At 42.9% G+C, this 26,606-nt stretch overlaps 2 protein-coding genes and 2 long non-coding RNA genes across 4 annotated transcripts; 3 read left to right on the plus strand and 1 right to left on the minus strand.

Annotated features, from left to right (window-relative positions):
* Positions 1–1,895: 1,895 nt before the first annotated feature.
* Positions 1,896–15,128, plus strand: LOC129597715 (uncharacterized). The gene is made up of 10 exons (XR_008691639.1): positions 1,896–1,975; positions 2,045–2,127; positions 2,510–2,569; positions 2,712–2,893; positions 12,275–12,647; positions 12,702–13,033; positions 13,104–13,973; positions 14,031–14,309; positions 14,367–14,483; positions 14,551–15,128. It is a non-coding gene; the product is annotated as an uncharacterized LOC129597715 (long non-coding RNA).
* LOC129596848 (uncharacterized protein F54H12.2-like) lies at positions 7,397–11,804 on the plus strand. Its single transcript, XM_055494593.1, has 3 exons — positions 7,397–8,726; positions 8,953–10,265; positions 10,329–11,804. The coding sequence occupies exon 1, from the start codon at positions 7,417–7,419 to the stop codon at positions 8,377–8,379; it is 963 nt and encodes a 320-aa protein (XP_055350568.1). The 5' UTR covers positions 7,397–7,416; the 3' UTR covers positions 8,380–8,726; positions 8,953–10,265; positions 10,329–11,804.
* A 2,944-nt stretch (positions 15,129–18,072) lies between the features above and the next one.
* LOC129581237 (uncharacterized) lies at positions 18,073–19,288 on the plus strand. Its single transcript, XM_055472207.1, has 2 exons — positions 18,073–18,828; positions 18,932–19,288. The coding sequence occupies exons 1-2, from the start codon at positions 18,320–18,322 to the stop codon at positions 19,074–19,076; spliced, it is 654 nt and encodes a 217-aa protein (XP_055328182.1). The 5' UTR covers positions 18,073–18,319; the 3' UTR covers positions 19,077–19,288.
* Positions 19,289–21,167: 1,879 nt separating this feature from the next.
* LOC129581398 (uncharacterized) lies at positions 21,168–22,128 on the minus strand. The gene is made up of 3 exons (XR_008689505.1): positions 21,966–22,128; positions 21,314–21,886; positions 21,168–21,242 (listed from the first exon to the last, which is right to left on the minus strand). It is a non-coding gene; the product is annotated as an uncharacterized LOC129581398 (long non-coding RNA).
* Positions 22,129–26,606: the final 4,478 nt, after the last annotated feature.

Raw genomic sequence — 26,606 nt, forward strand, 5'->3', positions numbered from 1 at the left:
TCGCCAACATCTGCAGTCGGCTTCTTCGTATCCGGTGGCCTGCGAGCCGCCAACGACGAACCGATGGTTTTTCAAACGGGGACCATCCTTGGTTATTTGAGCGACCGATTTGCCGTGGTTCGCATGGACGATCCGCATCCGAGCACTGCAGCCGGCTCCTGCATCGTGCATCAGACACAGTTCGTGAGAAATCTGCCGGTGCTCGACAGGCACGATCCGAATCTACCAAGGTTCTTCGGGAAGAGTGAAGGATTCCTGTACCGTAAACACGTCGTAGCTTTCGCCCAGGCCCACCAGCTGCGTGACGTCCATCCCCTGCCCAAGTTTGCAGCGCGCCTGTGTCGCGTAATGCCGGCGATGCGTGAAAGTGGCTGTGATGGCAGGTGTTCATTCCAACCGATGCGACCGCTTCATGTTGATTCGATGGATATCCAAATCTTTCAGTGTGCCGGGATCCACAGAACCACTAGAATGTTCAGTTTCCCCTTCGGATGTCGCATGTTCGTGCGGGCGGGAAGTGACACGGTTACGTTTATTTGCGCCGAATGGCACGGTTCTGCCACCGGAGGCAGTCTCTTGTGGACGGAAAAATCCCTGGAGGCGGCATGCCGCAGCTGCCTCACCGAGCAACAGTCGGACCCAGCTGAAATGGCTAAGGTTTCGACGATGGGGATGCTCCAGCATGGTACGTTTGACAATGTATAAACAGCGACGTTTAACAATGTATAATCGGTTAAAAGCCCTTATTATATTATCGAATTATAATCCCAGATCAAAAATACTTGGAGCGCATCGTGAAGGTGCTTTAATTACAAGAATGGGCTTGCGTGTATTACGGGGAACGTCTGTTTTTTATGTAACTTTCTTGGCTTAAGATAACACAATTAATTTGAAACAGGTAAACATCACAGCTGAACACTTCACTTGCGAAATTGCTTGAAAATACAACAGAAGAAACAGTATACTGTATAAACATAAGATGGCGTCGGTTACGTCATAAACTGGAGTTGGGAGCTGGACTTTCTAGTTACAGTTCCCGGTTGTACTTTGTACTTGCAGCTCCCAACTGCAGCATATGATTCAGCACAACTGCAGCATATGATTACTGCATATGTACACTGTATAGAAGTACACTAACTAATTTACTCACTTACTGATAATCACACACACACACGCTGGTGCATCTGCTGTGCATACCTCAAGGATGCTCGCAGCCCAGATGCAGCTACCTGTGCAGCCGTGTTGCACGCGTGCAAGTGGTTGTTTACATTCTTTTACCGCATGGAGCGGCATTGGCACATTAGCGCAACTGGCTCGTCAGCGATGGTGCTGCATACCATGCGCGTCTCTTATTGATTGAAAACACTTATAGTAATGCTGCGCACTTATAATATACAAATTATTTGTCAACTTATCGAGTAGTTTAATTGCTTAACTGGATTGTGCACGGCTTATATATAATTGTGAAACTTGACATGCGCCCAATGGTTGGAGTACTGTACGGATGGATGGATGGTACTGTACTATATGGATACTACTGTACACTGTACAGTTATATTGGTTTACTTTCATTGCTTGATTCAACAAGTTGTTTACATTCTTTTACACTATGGAGGAGCACTTTAACGCATCTGGCTCGTCAAAGCCTTTCAACGCATAGTAAGTGAAATATAATTACTTTTCAGTGGATATTACTAGCTGCTCTATTCTCAATTTATTTATACATATATAATCATGGAAACTAACAGGTACGATGGAATATTATCTTCTTTATTACTGTACATTATGCCTGTAGTGTGTAATCAATTTTGACAATTATTTGCAGTCTACTGCGTGCATGCTTATGCGTGCGTGCAGATCAACTGGAAAAAAGTCCGCCAGGGTCGCTGCAAAATTTTTCCACTGGAGCCAAAGCCACATTTCTGTTAACGATTACTCCGCTAATTGCAGAATTTATGAATTTCTTGTACACGAAGTAAGTGAAGCAAGTGTTTTTAGTTTATATTACGTTGTAACCCATGCTGTATTTGTCATGTTTACATAGTTTCGGGGCTGCTATAAACAACGAGGGTTTGAGTGGAAAAAGTTGGCCTGAACTTCTCAAAGAATTTTTCCACCTTGTCAACGGTATGGCGTAATTTGCTGATTCCGCAGTTTCCTGATTACAAAAATTATTATTATATGCTTGTATGTTTGCTCAATGCTTTTATAACAAAAAAATACATTTCGTAATAAAATCTAATTATCATTATTAATGAGTAATGTATTGTACAGTATTGCACTGTATATGTAGTATGTACCAGATACTTTTAAGGGTAAACGTTCTTTACATTTCTTAATAAATTTAGCACTAATGCTTTGTAATGCCAGGTAACAGAAATATGCAACGATAGCTTTTTTTGTAATTTTATTTACTGCTGCATTTAGGTTCCTAATAACAGGCGCAATTCGTTTTCAGCAGTATGAAGAGTATCAGCATCTTTTGCACCTAATAAATTAATTTTTCCAGAATGGAAAATCATCGCCGTACAACCTTGAAGCCGGACTCGCATGGCCGGAAATATTTCAGGTTCAAACATGGCATCAGCTTTTGCTCTTATTGAGTTGTATAATTTCTCTAAACTAAGAAATTTCCCAAAATTGAAAGTGGCGACAATGTTAACAATTCTTGGATTCTTTAACGATGCTTTTTGATAGCCGTATTTTTGCAGTTTCCGGTAATAGTGATCCAATAACGCGAGAGCATCACTGATGGACTTTGCACCATTAACTGTGATCTTGCCGTTGCGGTACACTTGGCAGTGCGATTTGTAAGGACGAATGGAACGGAGAAGAAGCCCGGAAAATTTATGTGGTGCATAATGAGAAAGCGGAGCGCGTTCGGATAAGCTGGGTAAGTCAATTGCGCAGCCAAGGTCAGCAGTTGCAACAACGTTAGTTATTTTCGCCATTCAGCCAATTTGCAAATGTCTCCGCTTTTGAAAGCGTTGTTTGTGGTAATGAAGTAAGCTCCTTAAACTTCGGGCACCCAATGTCTTCAAGATTAAACACTTCAGGCAAATAATTTTCCAAAATCTTTTGCTTTTCCAATCCTTTGGCAAAAAACGTCAAACGCGCAGGTCGTTCACCAATAAGCTCCAGCATATCCTGAATCGCCCTGGCGATGTCCAAGTATAAATAATCTCCACGATTATGCCAGACAAGTCCGTGTGAGTGACGCGATTGGCTCCTAAATTCAACGCGGTAATGATTAAAGTCGGATGGAATGGTGAATGTGTAGCACCTGCTAACACCAGTTGGGCAATCACAAAATGCCAGCTGTTTTATAAGCCGTTGGGAGCCAGCGATAAACCGATCAATATCCAAGACAACCCTCCGCTTTGAAATCTCCATTCTGTTATCGGTACGCTAGCAATAGCTCCGCCCTTTGGAAATGGATTCCTTAAATAGGTATCCGCGCACGACAGCTGATTTGAGATTCCGACTACCCGCTTCAGTCCTTGTTGTGGGGCCAACGACTTCGGGGAAAACGCCGTATGTGTCAAAATTAATTATGGAGCGCGATAAATTATTTGACCAACCATTTGGAAGAATTATTTTGGTGTACGGAGAAATGCAGCCAGCCTACGAAATGCTTCAGCGCAAAGTCCCTGGGATTGAACTGACAAAAAATATTCAACAAATTGTGGAGGATGAAAATTATTTTGATGGTAAACAAAATATTTTGTTGATACTGGATGACGTGGCAAGTGGTTTGGTGAAAAATGAGCATTTGGCTAAACTCTTCACTCAAAAAGTACACCATAAACGGCTTTGTGTATTTCTATTATTCAATAACCTATATAAACAAGGGTCTGCTATGCGAGACGTGCATCTTAATGCACAATATCTTATACTGTTCAAAAATAATCGTGATGTGAACCAAATCAAGATTCTAGAAAGGCAGACTGGTTTAAAACATCTCAGCGGAGCTTACGAGGAAGTCGGCCAGGAACCATTTCAACCTCTCATTTTGGATATGAAACCGGACACACCTGCCTATTTAAGGATTCGTTCAGCAATATTACCGGGAGAGTTGACTAAAATTTACATTAATCCACATACGACAAACTTGCCCAAGAATGTGTGATCAGATTTTAAAAGACTTTGCACCGTTTCTCCTTACCCTGCGATCGCTGAAACCCAAGCAGCGTCGTTTTCTTTTGGAAAATATTTCGAAACGACAACTTCGCTGTTTTGAAGAAATTTGTTTGAATTTGGTAAAGAATTCAGTGCCTCTTACCACCGATCAGCTAAAGGTGTGTCAGCGTTGGCGTCGACCATTAAAGCTGATTGCCCTCAAAAAATATCCTTTACGAAGCAAGAGGAAATTTTATTACAGCGCGGAGGATTCTTACCTGCGGTTCTACCTGTATTGGCAGCTGTTTTGGGAACTGCCTTACTGAAATGAAACCGGAAGTGCATTATATTGTTCCCGCGAGCGAAATGAAAAGACTTGCAAGTGACACGGTTGGTCGTATTGTAACGGATGTCCAATTACAACAGCAGCCTACTGAAGTTGTGGATATTGTAAAACTGGACGATTTGATGAGAGATATAATTTCACGGAATACGCTAAGCGAATGGGAGAAAGCGGAACTGTTATCAAGAAACTTGGCTCGCTTTTGGCGCTGAAAGAGTCGGCGTTCGGCCCTGACCAAATGGTTATTCCGCCTCCAGCATCTGTGCCCCCCATTCCAGTACAACTATTAAAGAAGCCGTGGGTACCCCCTAATATGCCTGATCGTATGTTAGATGCTTTCCCTCCTATTCCACCTGCACCCCCGGCAAAACGCAAGCGTGCAAAGCGAGAAGTATTTGATGAAAACACTTTACAAATCGAAGGTCCCATCGGTTCAAGAACCAAATCCCAGTTCAACTGGATGACTATTAATAACAAATGAGTGGTGGTGGATGCGTTCCCTTTTCTTTGTCTTTGGGTGAAGGTATGACATGGAACTGCACATCTAGCTGTTGCGATGGATCAAGCAGTAGCGACGACGAATACGATGGCCAATCTACTGCTACGACAAGCGTATCTGAACCCTCAGCACCCGGGCAGCTTAACAGGGATTCAAAAGTTTCGCAGCCACTTTCCACAAGCACCAAACTATCAACAAACGCGGGAACAGCTGGAGCATCTGGATCCATATACAGTCCACAAATCTCGACGCAAAAGGTTCAAAAGAAACCCCGTAGTTGTCTCAAACCTAGCGGAGCAATATCAAGCCGATCTGGCAGACATGTCAAAATATGCGAAGCAGAACAAAGGATACCGTTGGATATTGTTTGTGATCGACGTCTTCAGCAAGAAAGTGAGCTGTCAACTACTAAAGAATAAAAGCGGTCTAGAAGTAAAACTTGGGTTGGAAAAGGTGTTTGCAGAACTCGGAGCTCCCATTAAATTGCAAACGGACAAAGGTCTTGAATTTTACAATAAGGATGTTAAGAGTTTTTGACAGCCCAAAAGGTTTTTTTGTTCTCTTCTGAAAATAAAGCAATCAAAGCATCCTTAGCTGAAAATGGCATACGCAATCTCAAGAAACGAATATGGAAATTATTTCGACACCGACAGTCTAAAGTGTACTGGGACGTTCTGGGAGATTTGGTAAACAGTTACAACAACGCAATTCATTCTTCGCATAAAGTCACGCCTAATGAGGTTAGCCAGTCCAATTCTCTGCAAATATTCAATCGACTATATGCAGAATTATTATTGGGAAAGCAGAAAAAGCCAAAGTACAGCGTAGGTGACACAGTACGAGTAGCCATCGACAAAACACTTTTTGAAAAAGGATATGAGTCAACATTTAAGGAGGAAATTTACAAGATACACCAAGTATTACCACAACAGCCCGAGCCCCTCTACGTATTACTGGATGAAGACGGGGACTTAATTCGCGGGAAATATTACGAAGCCGAACTCAGTCGTGTCAGAAATGGCTCATAATAGCTTTTATGTCACGCTTCCATCTGATGCCTGTATGCAACGGTTCCCAAAGAATAATGCAGCTGAATGGACCACAAAGTTAAAGAGCGTGATATCGCTACCGGGACAATGGGAAATGGCATTGGTGGAAATACAGTATCCTAATTCAATGTACAATTTACCCAGTCCCCAAACGTTGCACGTTGACCAAATTACTTTTATGGATAGCAACGGTGTTTTCGCTATGGAGAGGGACACAATTACGGTACCTGCAGGGATCTATGAGAAAAGTGACATCATTAATTTTATCAACAGTAAAGTACCACGGTTAAAGCCATTTCGCGATTCTACAGCGAAAGAACAGGCGGCTTTCCAACTAGAATTATTTGCAACCGAGCCCAAGCTCAAAGTGAAATTTCCCAGCGTACGTGTTTTTCTGGATTTTCCTCCCTCATCTTTGCATCTATCCCGTATGCTTGGATTTAAAGAACGACGATTTTCTGCTGCACAGTCTGAACAATATGAAAATTTTTTAATGGAAAAAACGAATTTTGCTTCCGCAGCTACAACACTGTCCGACCAGCTGAAAGCCCTGGCAGAGTTGCAACTGTTGGAGACGTCTATAACAATGACAGCAGATAAGCCCGTAAATATGCACATTGGGAACCAGTCAATTTTGTCTACTGCAACAAGTGCGACTACAATATTGTGGGCGATGAAACTATGCAGCTTTTGCGCGCTTTCCCCATTAAAGCAAGTGTTCCTCGCTTCGAAATTGTTTCCGAAAGGTTTGAGGATCCACATTATTTACCTGTTTTATACGATCGACTGGACACTATTGATATCAACATTGCAACTGATCTCGGAGAAGCGGCAATTTTTCAGACTGGAAAGTCAATGGTAAAGCTGCATTTCCGCCCCATTCAGTATTACTATCGCTAAAAAATGCCCGTAATCCTCTTTGAGCCGTCACCATCGTTCTATCTGGATTTATTTGCGGGGGCCGCCACGGGCGCTAGTAGCCAGCACGGCTATGGAGCCGTCATGACAAGCTATCGCGGGAGTTTAATGCAAAATGGCAGCGGATTTATACTACCTAATTTCCTGCGCGCAATGTTTAGTAAATTAGCGCATTTTGCTGCCCCGGTTATTAAAGCAGCGGCACCACATGCCAGAGCAGCAATGGAAGCAGCAAAGCCCCACTTACGCGACGCAGCGACAACAGTTTTAAGTGAAACATCCAAGAAGGTAGGAGAGAAAATTTCGGAAGCGTTAACTGCGCAACCTCAACAGCAAGGAGGCATCAAACGGCTCAAGCAGCAGCACAAGAGGACAAAAAAGATAAAGAAACCTTCCTTCCGACTTAAACGGCTTAAACGGATTCCCCCAAGAGAATTTGAGGACGCATTTTAAAATGGCTTTTTATTTTGGAAGGAAGCGTGCCAGCTATGCAGGTCGAGTCGGATTTATTCTCCGTTCCGGCCACTCTAGCGGATTTTGTGCGGACAGAAGAAGAACGCATTCTACCAACATCAGGGCAAACAGAAGAAATTAGTTCTGGAGAAATTTCCTTTTACATTCCCCCTTCAACGTCGGCGCTGCTAGTGCTACCGGAAATTACGCTAGAAATGGATATTGCAATCAAAAAGCAAATTGCAGGACTTGGTGCGGCTACGCATATTGAAAACACGGATCTAGTAGCACCAGTGAACTTGATTGCGCATTCTATATTCAGCTCGGTAGAGGTAACAATGGCCAACCGCCTGATAACTTATTCCACCCCATTATATGCCTACCGAGCGTACTTGGAAAATTTGTTGGGGTACACACCGGCTGCCCTAAAAAGCCAGGCAACAAGTGCTGGATTTTATATAGACACTCCCGGGTACCTAGAAGATCATGCCAATAACGCTGGAGAAGTAACGCGAAAAGCTATGTTTGTGACCAACGAGTACGTCCCGTTCAGCGCCAAATTATGTACGGACATTTTTCAGCAGGGAAAAAATTTGATCACCGGTGTACCGCTACATGTGCGCCTCATTTTGAATAAGCCGGAATTCTACCTGCGTTCATATGCCAATCTTCCAGTGGATACCTTTAAAGCATACATTCGCAATCCGCGGTTGTACGTCAAACGCTTTGTGCCTAATCCGGCATATTTGTCTGCGCTTACTGCCCAATTATCGACAAAGACTGTGAAATACCCTATTGAGCGAGTTTGTATGCGTGTTAATGATATTGGTATGATTCAGAGCACAGTGCTGGCTAATTTACATATTGGAGCAGTACCCAAATGTGTTTTTGTGGGATTTGTAAAAAGCTCGAGTTTTCACGGGCTGCGCCGAGGTAATCCGTTTAACTTTGAACATTTCAATCTCAACTATATAAGTGTCGAAGTCGACGGACAGTAATATCCCGCACAGCCTACCGACCAAATTTCGCCACGGGTGATTATTTGCAATCATATGACGGTCTGTTGGAGACGCTCGGCCGCTTGCACGCACCGGACGGGGCGCTGCCTTTCGACCGTAAAGCATTTGCGGAAGGATTTGCTATTTGGGGATTCGATCTGACACCTTCACGGACAGGCCGGGGACCGATAAGCACCGTGCGCCAAGGAAATCTATCAATCCGCCTGCAGTTCGCCGCCCAATTAACTGAACCAATTATGGCCATTACGATGATGGTGTGGGATAATATTATTGAAGTCAATTCACATCGCCAGCTAATTGCGGATTTTACAGCGTAAAAACCTAACGTAAGTGTTGTAAGACTTAAAAATGCCGTGTTGTTGCCTGCGCGGTAAGCTTCAGGGTCGCCAGCGGGGGTGGGCGCGCCGTCGGCCCCTTTTGACGCTGAAGAGAATCGTGACGGATGTGGTAAACAATGGGCGACCGGAGCGCTTCGCGCTCTCGGTCGCCCGTTGTTTACAGGACAAAGGGGAAAAAAAGAAAAAAAAAATTCAGATTTTATTTTGAATGCAGATCGGCACTAAAATGGACACTGCTGAAATCGACCACGTGCTACGTTCAAGTACCGTGACGAAAGACGCTTTTATTGGTTTATTTGCTGCGGACATGTTACCACCGTCCCTGCCAATGAAGCTGCCATGGGCATGCGTTGTCAATACTGACGAAGCTGCAAAGCCAGGCTCGCATTGGTTGGCGTTCTACCAGGACGTCCCGGGAAAATTGGAATATTTTGACTCTTATGTTCACGAACCGAGATTTTACGGCATCCATATTGAAAGTTTTTGCAAGAACGCCGAGTTAGTTATTTCGCAAGCGCATCGTTTACAAATGGAATGGAGTACCGTGTGCGGACAGTACTGCTGCTTTTTTATTCTAAAACGATGCTCCGGCGAGTCATTTACCTCTCTTATTCATTTGTTCACCAATAGCAAATCGTCGAATGATCGAATGGTTTGTGCTTATATTAATCATTATTTTGATTTGAACACTGTAATTCGTGATCGCTCTATGATAATTCAGTCTGTTTTCCGTCAAATAATGCAATAAAATCTGGCCATCCAAACCCTTACGTATGAGTGTAGGTGTAGTTACTTTGTACCGCAACAAATTGCAGTGCAACAAAATATTACACTACAGCAACATTGCGCTGCCATGTGGATGTTTTGTTTCGAAATATAACAGGACATCGCATTTTGTACTCGTGGTCTTGCCAAAAACATGTGCTTCATAGCAGTTTTTCCTTACTGCATCTATTTCTATTTGGCGAAGCAGAATGGTTTTTCGAATTGTTGTGGACATCAAATGGTATAATCGTAATGAGAAGTCAATTATAACGGAACTGGCAATTAGTTCTGTTGATTTCCATTGTCTATATTACACCCGATTTTTGCTTCCTCCGGATAATTACATTGTTAGCAAGTACGGCATCAGTTCCACGAATGTCGATGAAATATTTGTTAAAGCTTTCTCGGACCTGGAGATTCAGATAAATCGAGCGTTCAGAAACTATCTGCAAAACGTTAAAGACCCCCTAAGCGTTGTTTTCTATGCGAAAGGTTCAGAAAAGTGCGGTATTATCCAGGATTTATTAAAATCTGATTGCATCAACTTGGACTCGTTAGGCTGCCCGCGCTTTTCCGATTTATGCAATGACAGATGCTACAGTCCCAACAAAGCACAGGCTTACTCAAACTGGATGCTGACTCAGTATCTAAAAAGTTCCAAAAAATGCTTGCTTTGCCGCATGCCGATCCCCGACACTGGCGTTCGTCATCATCGACGATGGCGCAGTCGAATTTCAAGACCAGATCTAAATTACTATTCGGGTACGTGCTCAAATTTTGATGTTCTTTTTTAAAACATTTCTGACAAGGTTTACGAAATTGCAGATGAACAGGGTAACAGGTGCTGCATCCGTTGTGGAGCTGTATTCATTTCCGGTGAGGACCGCACTGAACAAAAAAGGATCGCGGATATTAACATGCCTGACATTTTTAGCGCATGAATCATTGAGCGATCTGTTTGGAAATTCAGATGATAACAAAAATGCTGTAGCGGAATTTATTCATATATAATCTGAGTATCTTGGGTGCATCTTTGAGACTAGTAAAATCACGTTGCCAGAGCTCGTCTTTACGATGACGCAAGTACCTGATCGTGTACGGGGCAACTCTAACGCCTGTACTAGTAACCCACAGTTTGCTGATACCGCACTTTTCAATCATGATTATGCTCTTCTTGATCATAATTATACTGTACCACGAGCTGATCTGCCAGCTTTGAATATAGCTGACGAAGTCGATCCAGACTTGAATGACATTAAAGATTATTATGTGCTCGAAAATATCGGAGCAAAATATTCCCAGAAATTTTCAGTTTCGTTCGAAACTTACAAATGTACAGTGACGGGGCTGGATAATCTATCGTTCAAGTATGCTGTTAAAACGATAACACTCGTTTTGAAAGATATTCTGGAGAGTGTGATTGCTGCGATTCCAGCGCATAACCTGGTGCGAATCCGCATGTATCAAAATGCTCTGCAGTATCCAATTTGGATGCCACCTATTCGGCGGGACCAAATAACAATTGAACGGTGGATGACGACAATAAGGCGGATTCTAAACTCTAATCAGGCTTTTCTGCTAGACGAATCATTTGAACTGTCAGTCCAGCACACTGATTTGCCATCCGGATCATGCAGAAAAAATGTATCAAAATTGTTGCAGCGGATTTTAGGCAACAAAAGATGTATTACCCAGATTCGAAATACGGACTGTTTGTGTATGGCCAGGGCTATAGTTGTGGCACAAGCGCATGCAGATGGCGACAAAGAACTGTACACAAAGCTTTACCGAACCAAAAAGTTGCAAGACCAGAAGACAAAAGAATTATTGTTGACTGCCAACCTGCCAAACAGAGAATTCAACGTGCAAGATATTCCCCGCTTTGAAGAAGTTTTACCGAATTATCAGTTTATTGTGGTATCTGTGGATCATGGAAATTCTATCGTCTACTGCGGCGCCTACTGCGAAAAGCGAATTATGCTGCTGCATCACGATCAACATTTTGATGTTTTAACATCTTTACCGGTCTATTTTGAGCACCACTATTACTGTTACCGTTGCATGAAAGGCTACGATCAAAGACAGTATCACCGCTGCGAGTTCAAGTGCCACCAGTGTTTGTCTGCAACTTGCAAAATGAATAAGCAAGAAACCATACACTGTCTGGACTGTAACCGCGATTTCTATGGGCAAGATTGTTTTGACAGACACCAAGCTGGGAGCAGCACCATCTGCGCAAATTTTTTCATTTGCCGTGAGTGTAAAACCTTTGTCTCTATGGTAAATCGCCGTATGAAGACCAATTACGATACAATTCATGGCGAGGACAATGACCAGGACCACGATATTGCTGAGGAAATCGAACTAGATGTTGACGATCAGCAACATCGATGTGGTGAGGTTTTTTGTGCGACTTGCTCGTTATTCTATATTCCGGAGGAAAACCATGTGTGTTATATGAAACCCGTGGAATTTACGGATAAAGAAAAGGCCAAGCACCATAACGACAAGCTGGCATACTTTGACCTGGAAACATATCAAGACGAGAGTGGAGAATTTAAAGTCAACCTAGCGGTGATCGCGACAAAAAATGAAAAATTTATTCTTCCAGAAAACGGTAATATTAACGGCGACATTTCACAAGAACTTGGCGATTTCATTTTCAGTGAGCGTTTCCGTGGCAACACATTTATGGCGCACAATTTGAAGGCTGCGAAAGTCAACACGTTAAGTAACTTCTTTATTAAATAAATTGATAATTTATTTTTCAGGGATTTGATGGATACTTCATTTTGAATTATCTCGTGAAAAACGGCGTTATTCCACGTCCGCTTATTTTCAACGGGAGCAAGGTTATGCAGATGGACGTGCCCAAACTCAAAATAAAATTTCGTGACTCTATGAACTATGTACCATCATCGTTAAAAAATTTTGCGAAAGCATTTGGTTTGCAAGAAACCAAAGGAGATTTCCCACACAAACTTAATAAGCCTGAAAACTGGAATAAAATAATTGCTTGGCCCGATCGTCATGACTATGGCTATCAGTCTATGAAAAGAAAGAACGAAAGCGCTTCATGAAATGGTACCGCAAAGAGCGACGCCGTCACAGGAACAAATTCGACTTTAATGCACACTTTATCAAGTAAGCTAAACCCTTATGCTATTTACAGAATCGAACTTATCCGATTCGTTTTAGGTATTGCTCACAAGATGTCCTCATTTTGCAACAAGCGTGCGAAAAATTTCGAGCGCTTTTCCAACAGGTAACCGATGGATTATGCCCATTTGCGTCTGGACTAACCACACCCGGCATGTGCAATTACTTTTGGAGAGCGCGAATGCTGAAGGAAAACCAAATTGCGTTGATCGGCCCTCCTGGTCAGGGCAAAAAGTCATCTGTCAAAGGAGAGCGTTGGCTACGCTGGATTGAAATGGAAAATGATGTAAAATTGCAAAAAGAGCATCGAATCGGTCACTGGACTGTGGATGGTTTTGATCGGGATACAAAAACCGCTTACGAGTTTTTAGGTTAGTCAGCTCGATATAAATGTTATCGATCACATTCAAAACGCAATTCACCTTCAATGTTTTTGTGCAGGATGTATGTGGCACGGCTGCAGCGAATGCACAACAAAAAGCACGCTGCATCCCTTTCTGAAACGGCCAATGGAGGAAGTCAACAAAGCAACTGCCTTACGCCTTGAAGCTATCAAAACTATGGGCTATTCCGTAGTTTCGATCTGGGAACACGACTATGATAGCCGGCTCACTACTGACCTGGAATTTCAGAAAATAATTCAGTTGACCGGTATTGAAGAACCTATGCACCCCGAGACGCATTTACTGGTGGCAGGACAAACGCTATCAAGTTGTACCACAAGTGCGATCCTGGAGAAAAAATCTATTCGCTCGACGTTATCAGCGAATACCCTTATATTAACAAAAATCTACCTTATCCGGTGGGACCGCCTGTTATCATTACTAAAGATTTTCCGCCTGTGGAGAGTATTTTTGGAATAATTAAATGTCGCGTCATTCCTCCACCGTCGTTGTTTTTACCGGTGCTACCTTACAAAACTGATAAACTGACTTTTCCTTTATGCGCTAAATGCGTGACGGAACGCGTAAACGAACCATGTTCTCACGATGATGAGGACAGGGCTCTGGAAGGAACTTGGTGCACTCCAGAAATTCATCGAGCATTAGAAGTTGGCTATCGTATCGATAAAATATACTCGGCTTGGCACTATCCAGAACAAATGCAGTATTTATTCAGAGAATACATTGACCTGTTTTTGAAGCTGAAAACGGAAGCTTCTGGATATCCACCACAGTGTCAAACGGAAGATGAAAAAGACAGATATATTCAAGAATTCCTTGCTAAAGAAAATATTCTACTGGATAAAAAGAATATTGCGAAAAACGACGCATTGAGAGCTCTTTGCAAGCTTATGCTAAATAGTTTTTGGTACACATGTGAACTTATTTAATTTGTGCATGTTCATTATTTTTACGCTCATTGCAGGGGAAAATTTGGTCAACAGGAAGACCGATCCAACACGGATATGGTGGAAAAGAAAGAGGTATTCCATGATTACTTGTTTTCTAACAAGTACGAAGTCGCCGGGTTCGATTTGGTCACCGATGAAGTTATGGCAGTTCAATACCGCTCCAAGAAGGACTACATTGCGACGAGCAAAAAAGACCAATGTTGTTATCGCAGCTTTTACGACTGCGTACGCACGGCTACACTTATTAAAATTCATGGAAATGGTTGGAGACCGTTTGTTATACCACGATACAGGTGAACGCGCGAAACAGTATTATCGGCAAATTGCTCATCCACTTCTTTATTTTGCAGACAGCATTTTCTACATCCATAGAGACGATTTGCCCGATCCACCAACGGGAACGTGCTTGGGTGATTTGTCCTCGTCTTTACAGCCTGACGAGTACATTGACGAATTTGTAGCGCTTGGTAAAAGAATAATTATCTAGATAATAATATGCGAGCAACTTAAAATGTTAATTCTTTGTTGTCCCAGGACCAAAAAGCTATGCTTACCAGACAAATACTGGATGTGAAACGATAAAAGTCAAGGAATTTACGTTGACACGGCAAGCGAAAAAACAGCTAAACCTGGAAAGCCTGAAAGAGATGCTACTGGAAAGCCTGGCACCACCGGACCAGCCAAGCGGAATTACCGTGAATTATCCGTTCAACATAACACGCAATAAGCGCAAGCTGGAAGTTTCGTCGGCGGAAATTAACAAACGATTTAAACTTACTTACTCAAAACGTAGAATTGTTGACTCTGATTTTAACACTCGCCCATGGGGTGATGTTTCGATTGAGTAAATCATCAACTTCCAGTGCGGTGCAATTGTTAATAAAGGTCCTGACACTGTGGCTTGCTCCGAAAAATGCTTCCAGCAGTATTATAAGAATTAACATAACAATAATGCAAGTCCCCACCACGGCTTCGCAAAAGTTTTTTTTACACACAATGCGCGCCATTGTAACAAAAGTCACTTGTTTTTTTTTTCTAGATTTTATGCGTTCCGTGGTGCCTTTAATACTTACTTCCTCCCGAAAGACTGTAATTAGTTAACTATTGTATAAAATTTTAACTACATATATATATATATATATATATATATATATAGTATTATAGTATGCACTATGGACATACACTATACAATTGTGATGACTCATATTCTGGAGTTGGGAGCTGTAGTCATAAAGTCCAACCGGGAATTGCAGCTGGAAAGTGCAGCTCCCAACTCCAGTTTATGACGTTACCGACGCCATTTTATGTTTATACAATATACTGTTTCTTCTTACAACAACGTTTAAACTGTGCAGTACTTTTAATTGAAGTTTATTTCGGGTGAAGTTTACATTTTTCGCTAAATCGGACCATTTGCCGATCGAGCTCCAAATACGGGGAGATCTCCTATTTCGGGAAGAGCTTATGATTCGATAATAACGGTGGAACGTCAGTGTTCACTCAATCTTGAGTCTTACGTACCATCCATGAACTATAGACGCTTATTTTGGGAATTATAAAGAAGACGGATGCTCTATGCCCGCTTTAAATGATGTCTTTGCAGATTTGGAAGAAATGCACCTAGATGAGCTTACCCATCCGGTTCTGGCTAACATTCTCCTTCATCTGGATGTCGTTACTCAAACACGGTTGAGCCGGCAAGTCAACTGCAGTGTTGTTATCAAGGCTATTTAAACGGAGTGGCTATTTTGCCGCAGTTTTTGCGGCAAAATAGCATTTTGCTTTTGTGCCGCGGTATCTGCGGCTAGTTAGCTAGTTGGCTATTTTGCCGCACTGTGCGGCTTTTCAGCTGGTCAGCTATTTTACCGCAGTATGTTAGATGGATGTGATATATGTGGAATTTCTAGATTTACTGAATCTTGCTAGATCATAACTGACCGCAGAAACTTAAGTGATGCAACTGAGCGAACCATACGTTGATAGGTACACTACAATGGATTTTTTAGTTTTCTTAGGTTTCTTAGATTTCCTCTGTTTCTTAGGTTCCTCGGTTTCAATGGTTTCTTAGGTTTTCTTTGGTCGTTCTTAAGTTGCTCTTTCGATATCCTTAGTTTCTTAGGTTATTCTTTTTAGGTTGTTCTTAGGTTATTCTTAGATCTTCTTCTTAGGTTATTGTTAGGTTTTTAGGTATAGCCTGTGACTACTATGTGCGGCAAATTTGTTAACCAGCTAACTTGCCGCTGGCACTGCGGCCAAACAGCCTAAGGCTACTGAGCCGCAGTGTGCGGCAAAATAGCCAACGAGCTATATTGCCGCATATTGTTCCTACTGCGGCAGAATAGCCTTAGCCCTATTTAAAACAGACACTCTCAAGGCCGTTGTTGCGATGCTGCTTTGTAGTGTTGGGTAGTAAAAGTCCTTGCCAATATACTTATTTTTACTATCTGCTTTTGGAAGTTTACTTATTTTTACTTAGTATTCAAAATTTTTCGGGACTTTTACTTACTTTTACTTACTATTTCAATTTTTCCAAGGACATTTACTTACTAAATTAAAGTAAATTTACTAAATAAATATAATTTAGCATTGACAGTTTCGAAATGCCCTAGTTTCAGAGCGCAACAGACTACTGAAAATAGTGCAGATAAATTTCTTATGCATTAATCGAGCTATACAGGTGCATACTGAACAGTAAATATTGCTGCTTTTAGGGCGGCAGGCTGGCAGCCGACTACTGCGCACTCTGACTTTACCTGCGAGTGGCGGCTCCTGCCACGCCAGTTTTACGTAACGCTCATAAAACAAATTAGTAAATAATTTAGTAAATGATTTTTATTTATTCAACGCTGAACCTTAATATTTACTTACTTTTTACTATTCCGGCATACATTTACTTTTACTTACTTTGTTTCCAAAACCTTACTATTTACTACACTTTTAATATTAGGCGGACTTTTACTAAGTAAATGGCCGTTATTTAATTTTATTTAGTAGCACAACACTACTGCTTTGGCGTTGTTTAGTTTGCGCTTCGAGTAGTGATGTGCTACTAAATAAAACTAAATAAATGCCATTTAATTAGTAAAAGCTTCCCTAAAATTAAATGTGCAGTAAATAGTAAAGTTTTACAGGCAAAATTAGTAAAAGTAAGTAAATATTCAGCTACAATAGTAAATAGTAAGATTTGGCTTTCGCTGATTAAAAGTTATTTACTAATTCTTTTACTAATTGAGTTTCAGCGAATAACTAGATGAAAGACTCGTTGCTGTACTGGAGCAGGTTCATCATTAACAATTTAACGCTATTGCACACTAAAGTTGGTGCCTTAACAGTCGGTGGTACTGCTGCTCATGTAAACACGCGTAAACACGATGTACCGCCAACCCGAAACTGCGGTTGCGTTACGTATAACTATAGGAATTCATGAATGTATTTTTTATTCCTTCATGAAATGCACAAGCGTCCCAAATATGATAACCACATTGAATTAAAAATTTTAATAAATTTATTTAGTATAGCTAGTATGTAATTGGTTGGGAAAAATGGGAATAGTAAGTAATAGCAAGTATTTAAAAAATTTTGGGTTATTAGTAAGTAATAGTAAGTAAAAGTTTTGGAAGATTAGTAAATATGTAGTAAGTAAGGTAGCAGAAAGCTGTAGTATCACATCACTAGGCCTTCGAGATAACGGGTGATCCAATTATACAACATCACTTTCACTGTAATATACGTACAGATATCAGTTCCGCTTGCAGAGTACACGAAAGGATTATTACGCAGCACTGTTAAAATTATTACATAATGAGGAAGGTCCGGACAGCCGGGACTTAGTGGCCACACAGTTAAAAGCACCAGAATCATAGCAGACACCATTACTATCAGCCCGAACACCCTAAATATTTATGTGAAAATTAACTATAATGGAAAGTTTGTTACTGCCAATAATTTTCGTAACACGGTTCGAGGTTCTTTGTTTACTGGGGCTACGGCCAATAATTTTAGCAATACAGTACGATGTTCTTTGTTAACTGTGGCGATGGTTTCGAATAGGGTTTGCCCACTATGGATGCTTCTATTGCAAGAATACGCCGGCCGTCGGCATATTATCGTCGACGTAAGCCGGCTGTGTGCGCGCGACCCCGAGATGGCGGAATTCCGCTTTTACAATTACAGCTTCCAGTATAAATTCATCACAATCCTGGACCGAACCGTTTTGCCGTGCACACAAACACTGGCTGTTGTAGACACGACACATGATATGTTGTCAGCGCGCCAATCCTGATCGTTTTCGTCAAAACTCTGGATGATCAAAAACTTCTTAGGACTGAAGGGGTTCCACCTGAAGCGTATCATCGGAAAAAACCCTTGTGATGGCAGCTTTTGCGCAGACGGTCGAGTTTTTGATCTAAAGAAGAATGATCAGAGTGGAGTCTTTGAATGCAGCAATGTCTCCCAAGTGCTAACGGTGTCTCAAGAACTGCTGTTAATCAACTACACAGCGTCAAACTTGACCGGGACAAATTCACTGCTGGACAGCATTTTCCGCATCGATGGTACAGCCTGGCCGGAAGTGGCTGCAGAGCTCCGGCGGTTCGAAGATAGCACTGAATGGGATGTGCTCATTCCGCTCATGCGCGTTTGCTGCACGGAATCGGCCGCTGAACACTGCCGACGCTATGTAACAGCGTTGAACGAAAACTGCCCGAACGTCACGCAACGTGCTCGCGCAAAGGTCACGGACATGCATGGGCGCTGGGTGCGTAAGTTGGCCTATCCAACCGAATGGATCCATGTACGCTGGTTCTTCGCACTGTGAGTGACAAAGATTGGAAGAAGAACCATACGTTTCTGATGTATTCGCCAAGTTCTTGACCGTCCATCGTTCGCCGGTAACTGCATTGTTGTACTTTTGCAGGTTCAGCAGTTTTCGCTCGGATCACAGTTCCGAACGGTGGAGTAGAGCGGACTTGCGGGAACTGGACGTGTCGACGTTGAGCAAGGTAGCCGTACACATTCTGGACGGATGCTACAAAGACGGTAACGGAAACGAACGAAACTGACAACGAAGTCGCACCAAAGTGCTCTTTCGACGCCGTTTAAAAATTTATTCAACTACCCTCTTCTACACCTGAAATCTGGCGTGTTATAATTTTATTACCGATTACACAGCTTTGCAACTATAATTATACTTGTTAGCACTGTTAGCACTGCCTTCGTATTCCGAGTTAGAAATTTTTTGTCGTCTTGTGAATGGTAAATGGTGACTGCAGCTTGAGTTACTTTCTCTGTTGATACATTTCTCGGACATTGCATTAGCATAGTTTCTCATTACTGTACCATTGTTTTGTTAGCACGAAAATTACTACATTGACCGTGAAAAACGATGAACGTCGGTCCATTTTCTGTCGATTTGGTTTCTTCGACAACGCTTGTCCCTTCCAAGTTCCAGTCCCCCCATATTGATTATTGAATGGAAACAGGGAAAACTGCAAAGATGATTATACAGTGGTACAAGCAGCATCGCTACCGCGTAAAATTGTTACACGCTAGGTCAAGTAAGTGCTACGATGACGGACAGACCACAAGGCAATATAATAACTAATAGTAACTAATAGCCTGTTGCGCGTTATCTACCGTGTTTTTCGAATTAGTTGCCATGGGCTTCCATTATTTTTTTCGCGAACCTCGGCTAATATGGCGACGCATTTTGTAAAGATAAAGGCTGAGTATTGTGAAATTGTGGCTTATAAGGCAGATTAGGCTTCTGTTTTGGCGGAGGCTACTATTGATTTTCAAAAAACACGGTATGCATGTTTTTGATTTTCCAGTTGCAAGTGTAAATAAGAAGTACAAAAGCATAATTATAACGCATAAGCACAGCAGAACACAACCGAAAAACTGACACCCGAACGTTTTGATTCATTGGTTGTAGCCATTCTTAAACAACTGTGTGGCTGGGTTGCAACTGCATGACGACATCCAAATTAAGCAAGATAATCCCTAAAACTGGATGCAGAAGGTCCCTAGTGCACCATTCAAAGTCATCTTCAGAACGATTAGGTAGCTACTACTCAACTAGCTAGCATCGAGATTGGCACCGCCTACCACGGTCAGTGTCAGGCGGTTATCTCTGGACATGAAACTGTTCTCGAATTCTCAGTCAAAAATACTTCGCAACGTTAAAGTTAATCGATTTCAATCAAGTGCAGACTGCCAATGTATTCAACAAACTGTAGTCGTTTGATAACATGCGATCGTAATCGCTTTGGCTCGCCGAAATGGTGAAATGTGTCTGAGACGCATGCAATCGAAGTGAATACGAAAAGCGTGCATGCTTTTATTGCACAAGCCAAGCTCCATGCCGGTGACCTCATGTCCGCAATTTTCTTTGCTTTCCTTTGAACCGGATCTCCTTCACGCACAATGGATAAGGCAATCCGACCAAAAGAGCAGAATGACACAGGACCGAGACTTGAGAGCTGATAGTCTTTTGTCACAGTTTCGCTCAAAAATTCAAAAAAAATCATCAGCCGCACATTTTATAGATCTGCATTCAGCAATCAGACATAAAAACTGGTAATTATTTTGATGCAGCATGCTACACTTCAAGAACCATATTAATTTACGATATTATTTATGCATTTTATTACAAGTGATGGTTTACACTATTAAATGTAGACGATATTATTTATGCATTTATTTATGCAATTTACGATATTATTTATGCATTTTATTACAAGTGATGGTTTACACTATTAAATGTAGACAGTACATGCAGTAAATTACTGAGTAATTATTATTGCGAATTATTGCTTGTCTTTATTTATTAAACCCCCGGTGCTTGTGTTAAGCGTGCCGGTGGCATGCGCAGTCATGTTAATGTGTGTATGCCTTGTCCAGTTTAAAGCTACAAAAACTACAAAAGCTTTGAAGCAATTGAAATCCATAAGGACGCTGCGACGTCCGTAGCCCGGTAAAGAGCAATTCAGTTGCCGGATGCCCCCAAATGTGACTGTAGTGCGTTACTAGCATACTCAGCCAACTCGCGTAGCGGCTACAAATGGTGTAGCGAGGCTGTATCAACAAGTAGTATTTAGTTTGTACAGTTATTGCTAAGCAGAAGTGCCGCTCCTTCCAGCAGAAAGCGCAGTCCTTCATCTCCGCAGGATTTTGTAACTGCGGTACGCGCGGTGCCGTTAAGGTGTTGCGCAAAGTCCACCAGCACGCTGTGATCCAAAAACTTGGCAATAATTTGTGAATGCGGAAAAGGAGGAAGCAGTGTTCAGGCAGTGCTAACCTGCAGACGTATCGTTCAACCACGGACGCGTTGTAAGACAGTTGCCCACAGGGCAGCGGTGGTAACGGGAATTTAATTTGGAAGGCGTCCCAGTTGATGTAGTAACAATCAGTCAACGCCGCCGTAAACTGTTGCAGACTAATAGGCGACGCGCATAATTTGGCGGTAAAGATTTGCCATGCGGCCTTTTCGGAGCCGTCTTCATCCTTGAAAAAACGATTCTGCGGGTACCGTGCGTTCAGCGCATACAGGCAGCGCCCATAGTTTTCGTTCTTATTGCAAAAAAAATTGTCTTACCAGTAGTGCTTTTTTGTAAGGAAATTCGAAAAATAATTTCCGCTGCTTGCACCTATATTAACATGGCGAAAAAACTATACCGGCATGTCATGGCGGCAGCGTCAGCTGTTTGGTTAAGCCGCGCATCCGTCATGGGCCATTTCTCACACGTCTTGATCTTCATCTGCTCGTGCGACTGGCAATACTGGTCCCACAGAGTTTCGCAGCGGTGCAGCAGGCGGTAGCATGTTTCCGCTCCCATCGAAAGAGAAATGCCGCTGGTAAAGGCGAAGGTCCCTAACATAAAAAGAAAGGTTACTGTAGCCGCCCGCACAAGTTGCCCCACAGAGTGAGGTATACGGATATTTGGCCTCACATTGCTCGCTGTTCAGCGCAGTGTGTGCAGGGAGAAGGCAGCGGCCGGATCTGCCACTGGAGCAACTTGTGCGGGCGGCTACAGTATCTGCATTCTTTCAGGTGCTATTCTGCTCGGGCTTTATGATCCGCGCCTTTTAGTATGGCTTGATATGGGAATTTAAAAAAAGGCAAGATTCCTTCGCGCCAGGTTCCTCGTTTGCTTCTGAATGAGTATTAATATTAAATTTGTTACGCGGCTACGCCTAAAAGACTACCTACATCTCAAGCTGCTGCAAAGCGATGGCAAACGTCGATAAGGCGAGCTGGCGTCGATAAGAATCTGCTCTGGTCGATGTGTACGATTAGTGTGCGATCCTGAAGAATTTCTGCTAGTACATACTTCGCCATTCACAACCGCTATTCACTTTTATTGTAATTGCTGTACTATACAAGTTTAATAATCGACTTATGCATTTGTTGGCTACGAATAGCAGGAAATCAAGGAAACTGTAACCGTGGAAAGGATAGAACGTTAGTTCACAACCATTCTTGTGTTCAAGCCAGCCGGCGCTACTGATGGATTTCTGGATTGCTAATGTTGATCTTGTTTTTAGTCACTAACGTAAACAAATTCAATTTAATCTGAAGAGTGCAGGAAAGGTTCTCTATGTGAGGCAGTTAACAAGATGTTTGTGTACGAGATGCCAGACGAGCTGTGCATGCATAGAATTTGGTTGACACGGAAATCAGCAGACTGCTGCAGCACCGTCATATTACCGGCGCGCAAGAAAGCAGGTTATTAATGCCTTCGAAGATTATTGTTAATGTGCATGCTACTCGTATCTTTCATCGGAACGGAGAGTGCCGTGTGGGCATGTGGAAGTTCTCGGCTAGGAAGTAGTGTCTGCTGCGCACCTTAGTGCGCGCGCTTGCCGGTTTCCAGTCCCTGCACCTAAAACCCTCTTTATTTGGCGTTAGACAAGTAAAACAGAAAACAAGTCGGGTGTGGCGGGTGGAAAAGAAAAAGCCTGCATGTGACTGCTAGCCTTGCAAAACAGAAATGAACTGCGATGTGAGCAGCGAGTAATCTCGAAACCATCGACGCCGTGCTGGCGCTGTATAACCAGCCCAATGCTCGTACGCCACATTATGAACAATCAAACACGTTTAAATGGACATTAATTATCATACAACTGCACCAATTACGTATAACAGCAATATAACACCAAGATTTCAACTACAACACATCCAGCATCACATGAGAGGTTACGCTCACCGCCTACTTTCGGACGAGAACTTACAGAATCTTTTTGAGACATATGGTGCGCGACTAGTACCGAAGGGCTCCTCTCGCGAGGATGATACAGGAGATCGGAAGTGTCTCCCAGCGTTGCGGCCGCAATAAATGAGAAAAAACGGCTTTTGCAAAAACACTGGTGGTTTATGGCGACCACTAGCAGTAAAAGCGGGTTTGAGAAGGCGGAAATGGTTTGAAAACGAATAAACGATGACCAGATATGTTTTGTAACTTTGACTGATCGGAGAGAGGATCTAGCTACACCATGGTGTGACGCGATCCTCTCTGGCCTCTGCTTAGACCGAGGCAGTCATCAAATTAAGAAAAAACCTTGAAGCCAAAATCTGAATGAGAAAGTTTCTTTGTTTATGACGTGAAGTTAAAGGGCCACCGAGTCGCCAACGGGCCGAAAAAGGAGCATTCCTGTATAAATCCTTCTGAAAAAACTGGTGTTTTAATGCTTTAACGTGCCTACCATTTTGAAAACAGTAATCTGTGACTGGCGAAATCGTCCCCACTAATGTCTGTGTAGGACAAATGTTGATGGTACTGTTGACATAAAAGACTTGCACGGAAGCTGGGTTTTAAGACGAGAGGTACCCAACAAATGGTTAAATCGATGACCTTTTAAAAACTGCTACTGGCATTACCAAACCGAAGATTCACAACACATTCCGCAAACAACACTGCCGTGAGTATGTGTTGGCGGTGACCAACGCACAGGCACCACGAGATACTTGTGGCGTGAGTATATACGGCTAACGTTCTCGTTCCGACTTTTGGTGTCAAAGTGTTTTTTTTTGTCTGATGAATAGCTCGGCCTGTTGCGCGATCGGCGGTGAAAAGTAAAGTTTATTTAAAACACGCTGCCTTTTTATGGCACCATCTTGCCTATGAAGCAGACCGATCTGGCAAAGTCGCATCGATAGGTTCCACGACAGGTCCAGGCTAAAGGATCATCCAAATTCTCAATAATCCATCCGGAAATCAGGAGCCAATCGGGGAATGGAGATGCAGTTAGAGCCGATATTAGGCCACGATGGCAACATTCGGAATGGTGTTCAGATTCTCTCTGGTATTCCTGGCGGCGGCAATTTCTCTGCCTGCAGAAATCCTAACCAGTATGACTTGATTGTTAATTTTTGCTTTGCACAGCCGGCGCCAACAGTTGCGTATGTTACCGAGGGTCAGGATGAAAATCAAAGGATCTAGGACCGTCTGGACGATATAGACACTGACTGCGGTTCGATACAGGGCGGGGTGCAGTTTAGTATATGAGGACTGTAGGTGAGAATAATATTGCAGCACATGATCGGCCACCAGCAAAACAAAGTACTCCCGGTGTATAACGTCAGCAGCAAAAAGGGGCGTCCGCCTTCTGGTCGAGTGGGCGTTTGTGCAGCTGGATTAGCAACGGGTCTGACTGCTCGTCGTCGCGAGTACATCTTCCACAGTAAGAATGGGAAGACGACCGGAATGCCCACCTTGGGTACGTTATAGATTAGAAAAGTCGTCAACGCAGCGAGAGCCGGCTGGTGGTTGTTATTCAGCCGGCAGCCTCCTTCTAGTGGCAGACGATAGAAGAGACGATCCCGAATCAGCAGCGGCAGCATGAAACTACGCACATAGACCATCACGGCGCCGCAGAAGATGCCGGCGATTTTTCGATTGTGGCGGGAACGGTAGGAGATGGGTCCGAAGAGTGCCCAGGCGCGATTCAGCGTTACCAGCCAGTGGAAGTTGTATATGAGAGGGGATATGACGTATGTGGCATACAAGTGTATGGTGCACAGGGAGTGACCCAGCCTCACTGACCCGTACGTACGCTCCGCGATGTCCAGTGCACGGTCCAGACATCCGAAGGCCACATTACTGCACAGTATGGCGACAATGTACATGTTGAAGGGTGTCCGCAGGGATGCCTGGATCATCGTCACCAGCACCGCCAGGGTGTTGAGCGTAACGACCAATATTCCGGTGCTGAAGGTGCCGCCATCCAAGGAGACGTTTAGCGGCGGTGAGAAAGGCCGGGAGTCCGAATGGTTGATGGCCGATAGATTATGGGTTATTGTCGCGTTCAAGTCCATTTTAGTCAAAGCCCAAAACCTGCTAGATAAGGCTGCTACTCTTGGGAATTAAACATGAATGCGGCACTTGCGCCCAATAATCCAACTGTGTCGAGTGAGACGGGTAAATCAGAAGGGTCAGTTCTGAGAGAGCCTTTAATATGCTCAGGCAAACGGATGCGAAGCCGATTCACGAACATGTCCTACATACCACAGAATAATTTCCGCTTGACAAACGCATAAGAGAAGGTTAATGGAAGTAATATAGGTTAATTGAAGCAGCCATAAGAACTGCAACCGTTTCCAATTCCACTTACATATATAATTCCCGATGGATTCATATCCTTATGAAGTGCAACAAAAGCCGATCCCTGCCCCGGATGACTGGCTCAGATTGAAAAAAGCCATTAACAACAGCTGTTGCAAAATTGCTCTATTTTTCTTTGCAGGCCGCACGTTATTACTGACTCGTCAAAATCAAGTTCATTTGGAGGTGGTTTATAGTTAGCATACAAGGTCAACGAAGAACGCGGCACTTGGTTCGATAATTATATTATGCATCAACAGTGCATAATGCGATGCGGAACAAGAAGTGGGATCGATACTATCAATGTTGAGAAAACAGAGACATCATCATCTTTGAGACTCAATAAAGAAAAATCTGTCTTGCCGCATACAACTGTTCGTGTTTGGAAAGCCGTGACAAATAGGATAATTTTAAACTATAGCTTCCACTGGCTCGCTTATAGCGCACTGCGCATGAGCATTTTTCAGAAACGCTGTCACGCAGACATTGGGTACTGGCTTAATTTTGCCCGGTATTTTACAAGAACTGGCAATTCAGTGCGTGCAGCAGTAACTGAGCTACCGCGCGTGCAATAATCAATAATTTTTGGACGCGCTATAGTTTGCAGTACATTTACTGACAGTGTGTTTCCGATGCCAATACAAAATGCACAGTGAAAAATTTCAGTCTTATAAACTTGTCAGACACTTCTTAGTAGTTCCGATGCTCCACTTCCGAATTCCGGTTAGCCAAACGGAGCAGCCTGCAAACCCTTTACATTTGCCTTAATTAGGCAATAAGTCATGCATTAACGCAAGTAATTGATTGAAACAGGAAATTGTCGGTGCTTATTCAGATGTGGATTCAAAACTGCATCAAAACTCACCGAAATTTTGCATATTTCAATTGAATGCGCTCATTTCAATCACTCGGAAAATATTCCCAAGAACTATGCATGGACCAGTTTTATTTTGAAATTTGGCCAAGAATCGTAATGATTTGGTTTGAAAG

Source organism: Paramacrobiotus metropolitanus, unplaced genomic scaffold (genome assembly GCF_019649055.1).
Source record: "Paramacrobiotus metropolitanus isolate TYO unplaced genomic scaffold, Prichtersi_v1.0 Parri_scaffold0000001, whole genome shotgun sequence".
Taxonomy (NCBI): Eukaryota; Metazoa; Tardigrada; class Eutardigrada; order Parachela; family Macrobiotidae; genus Paramacrobiotus; species Paramacrobiotus metropolitanus.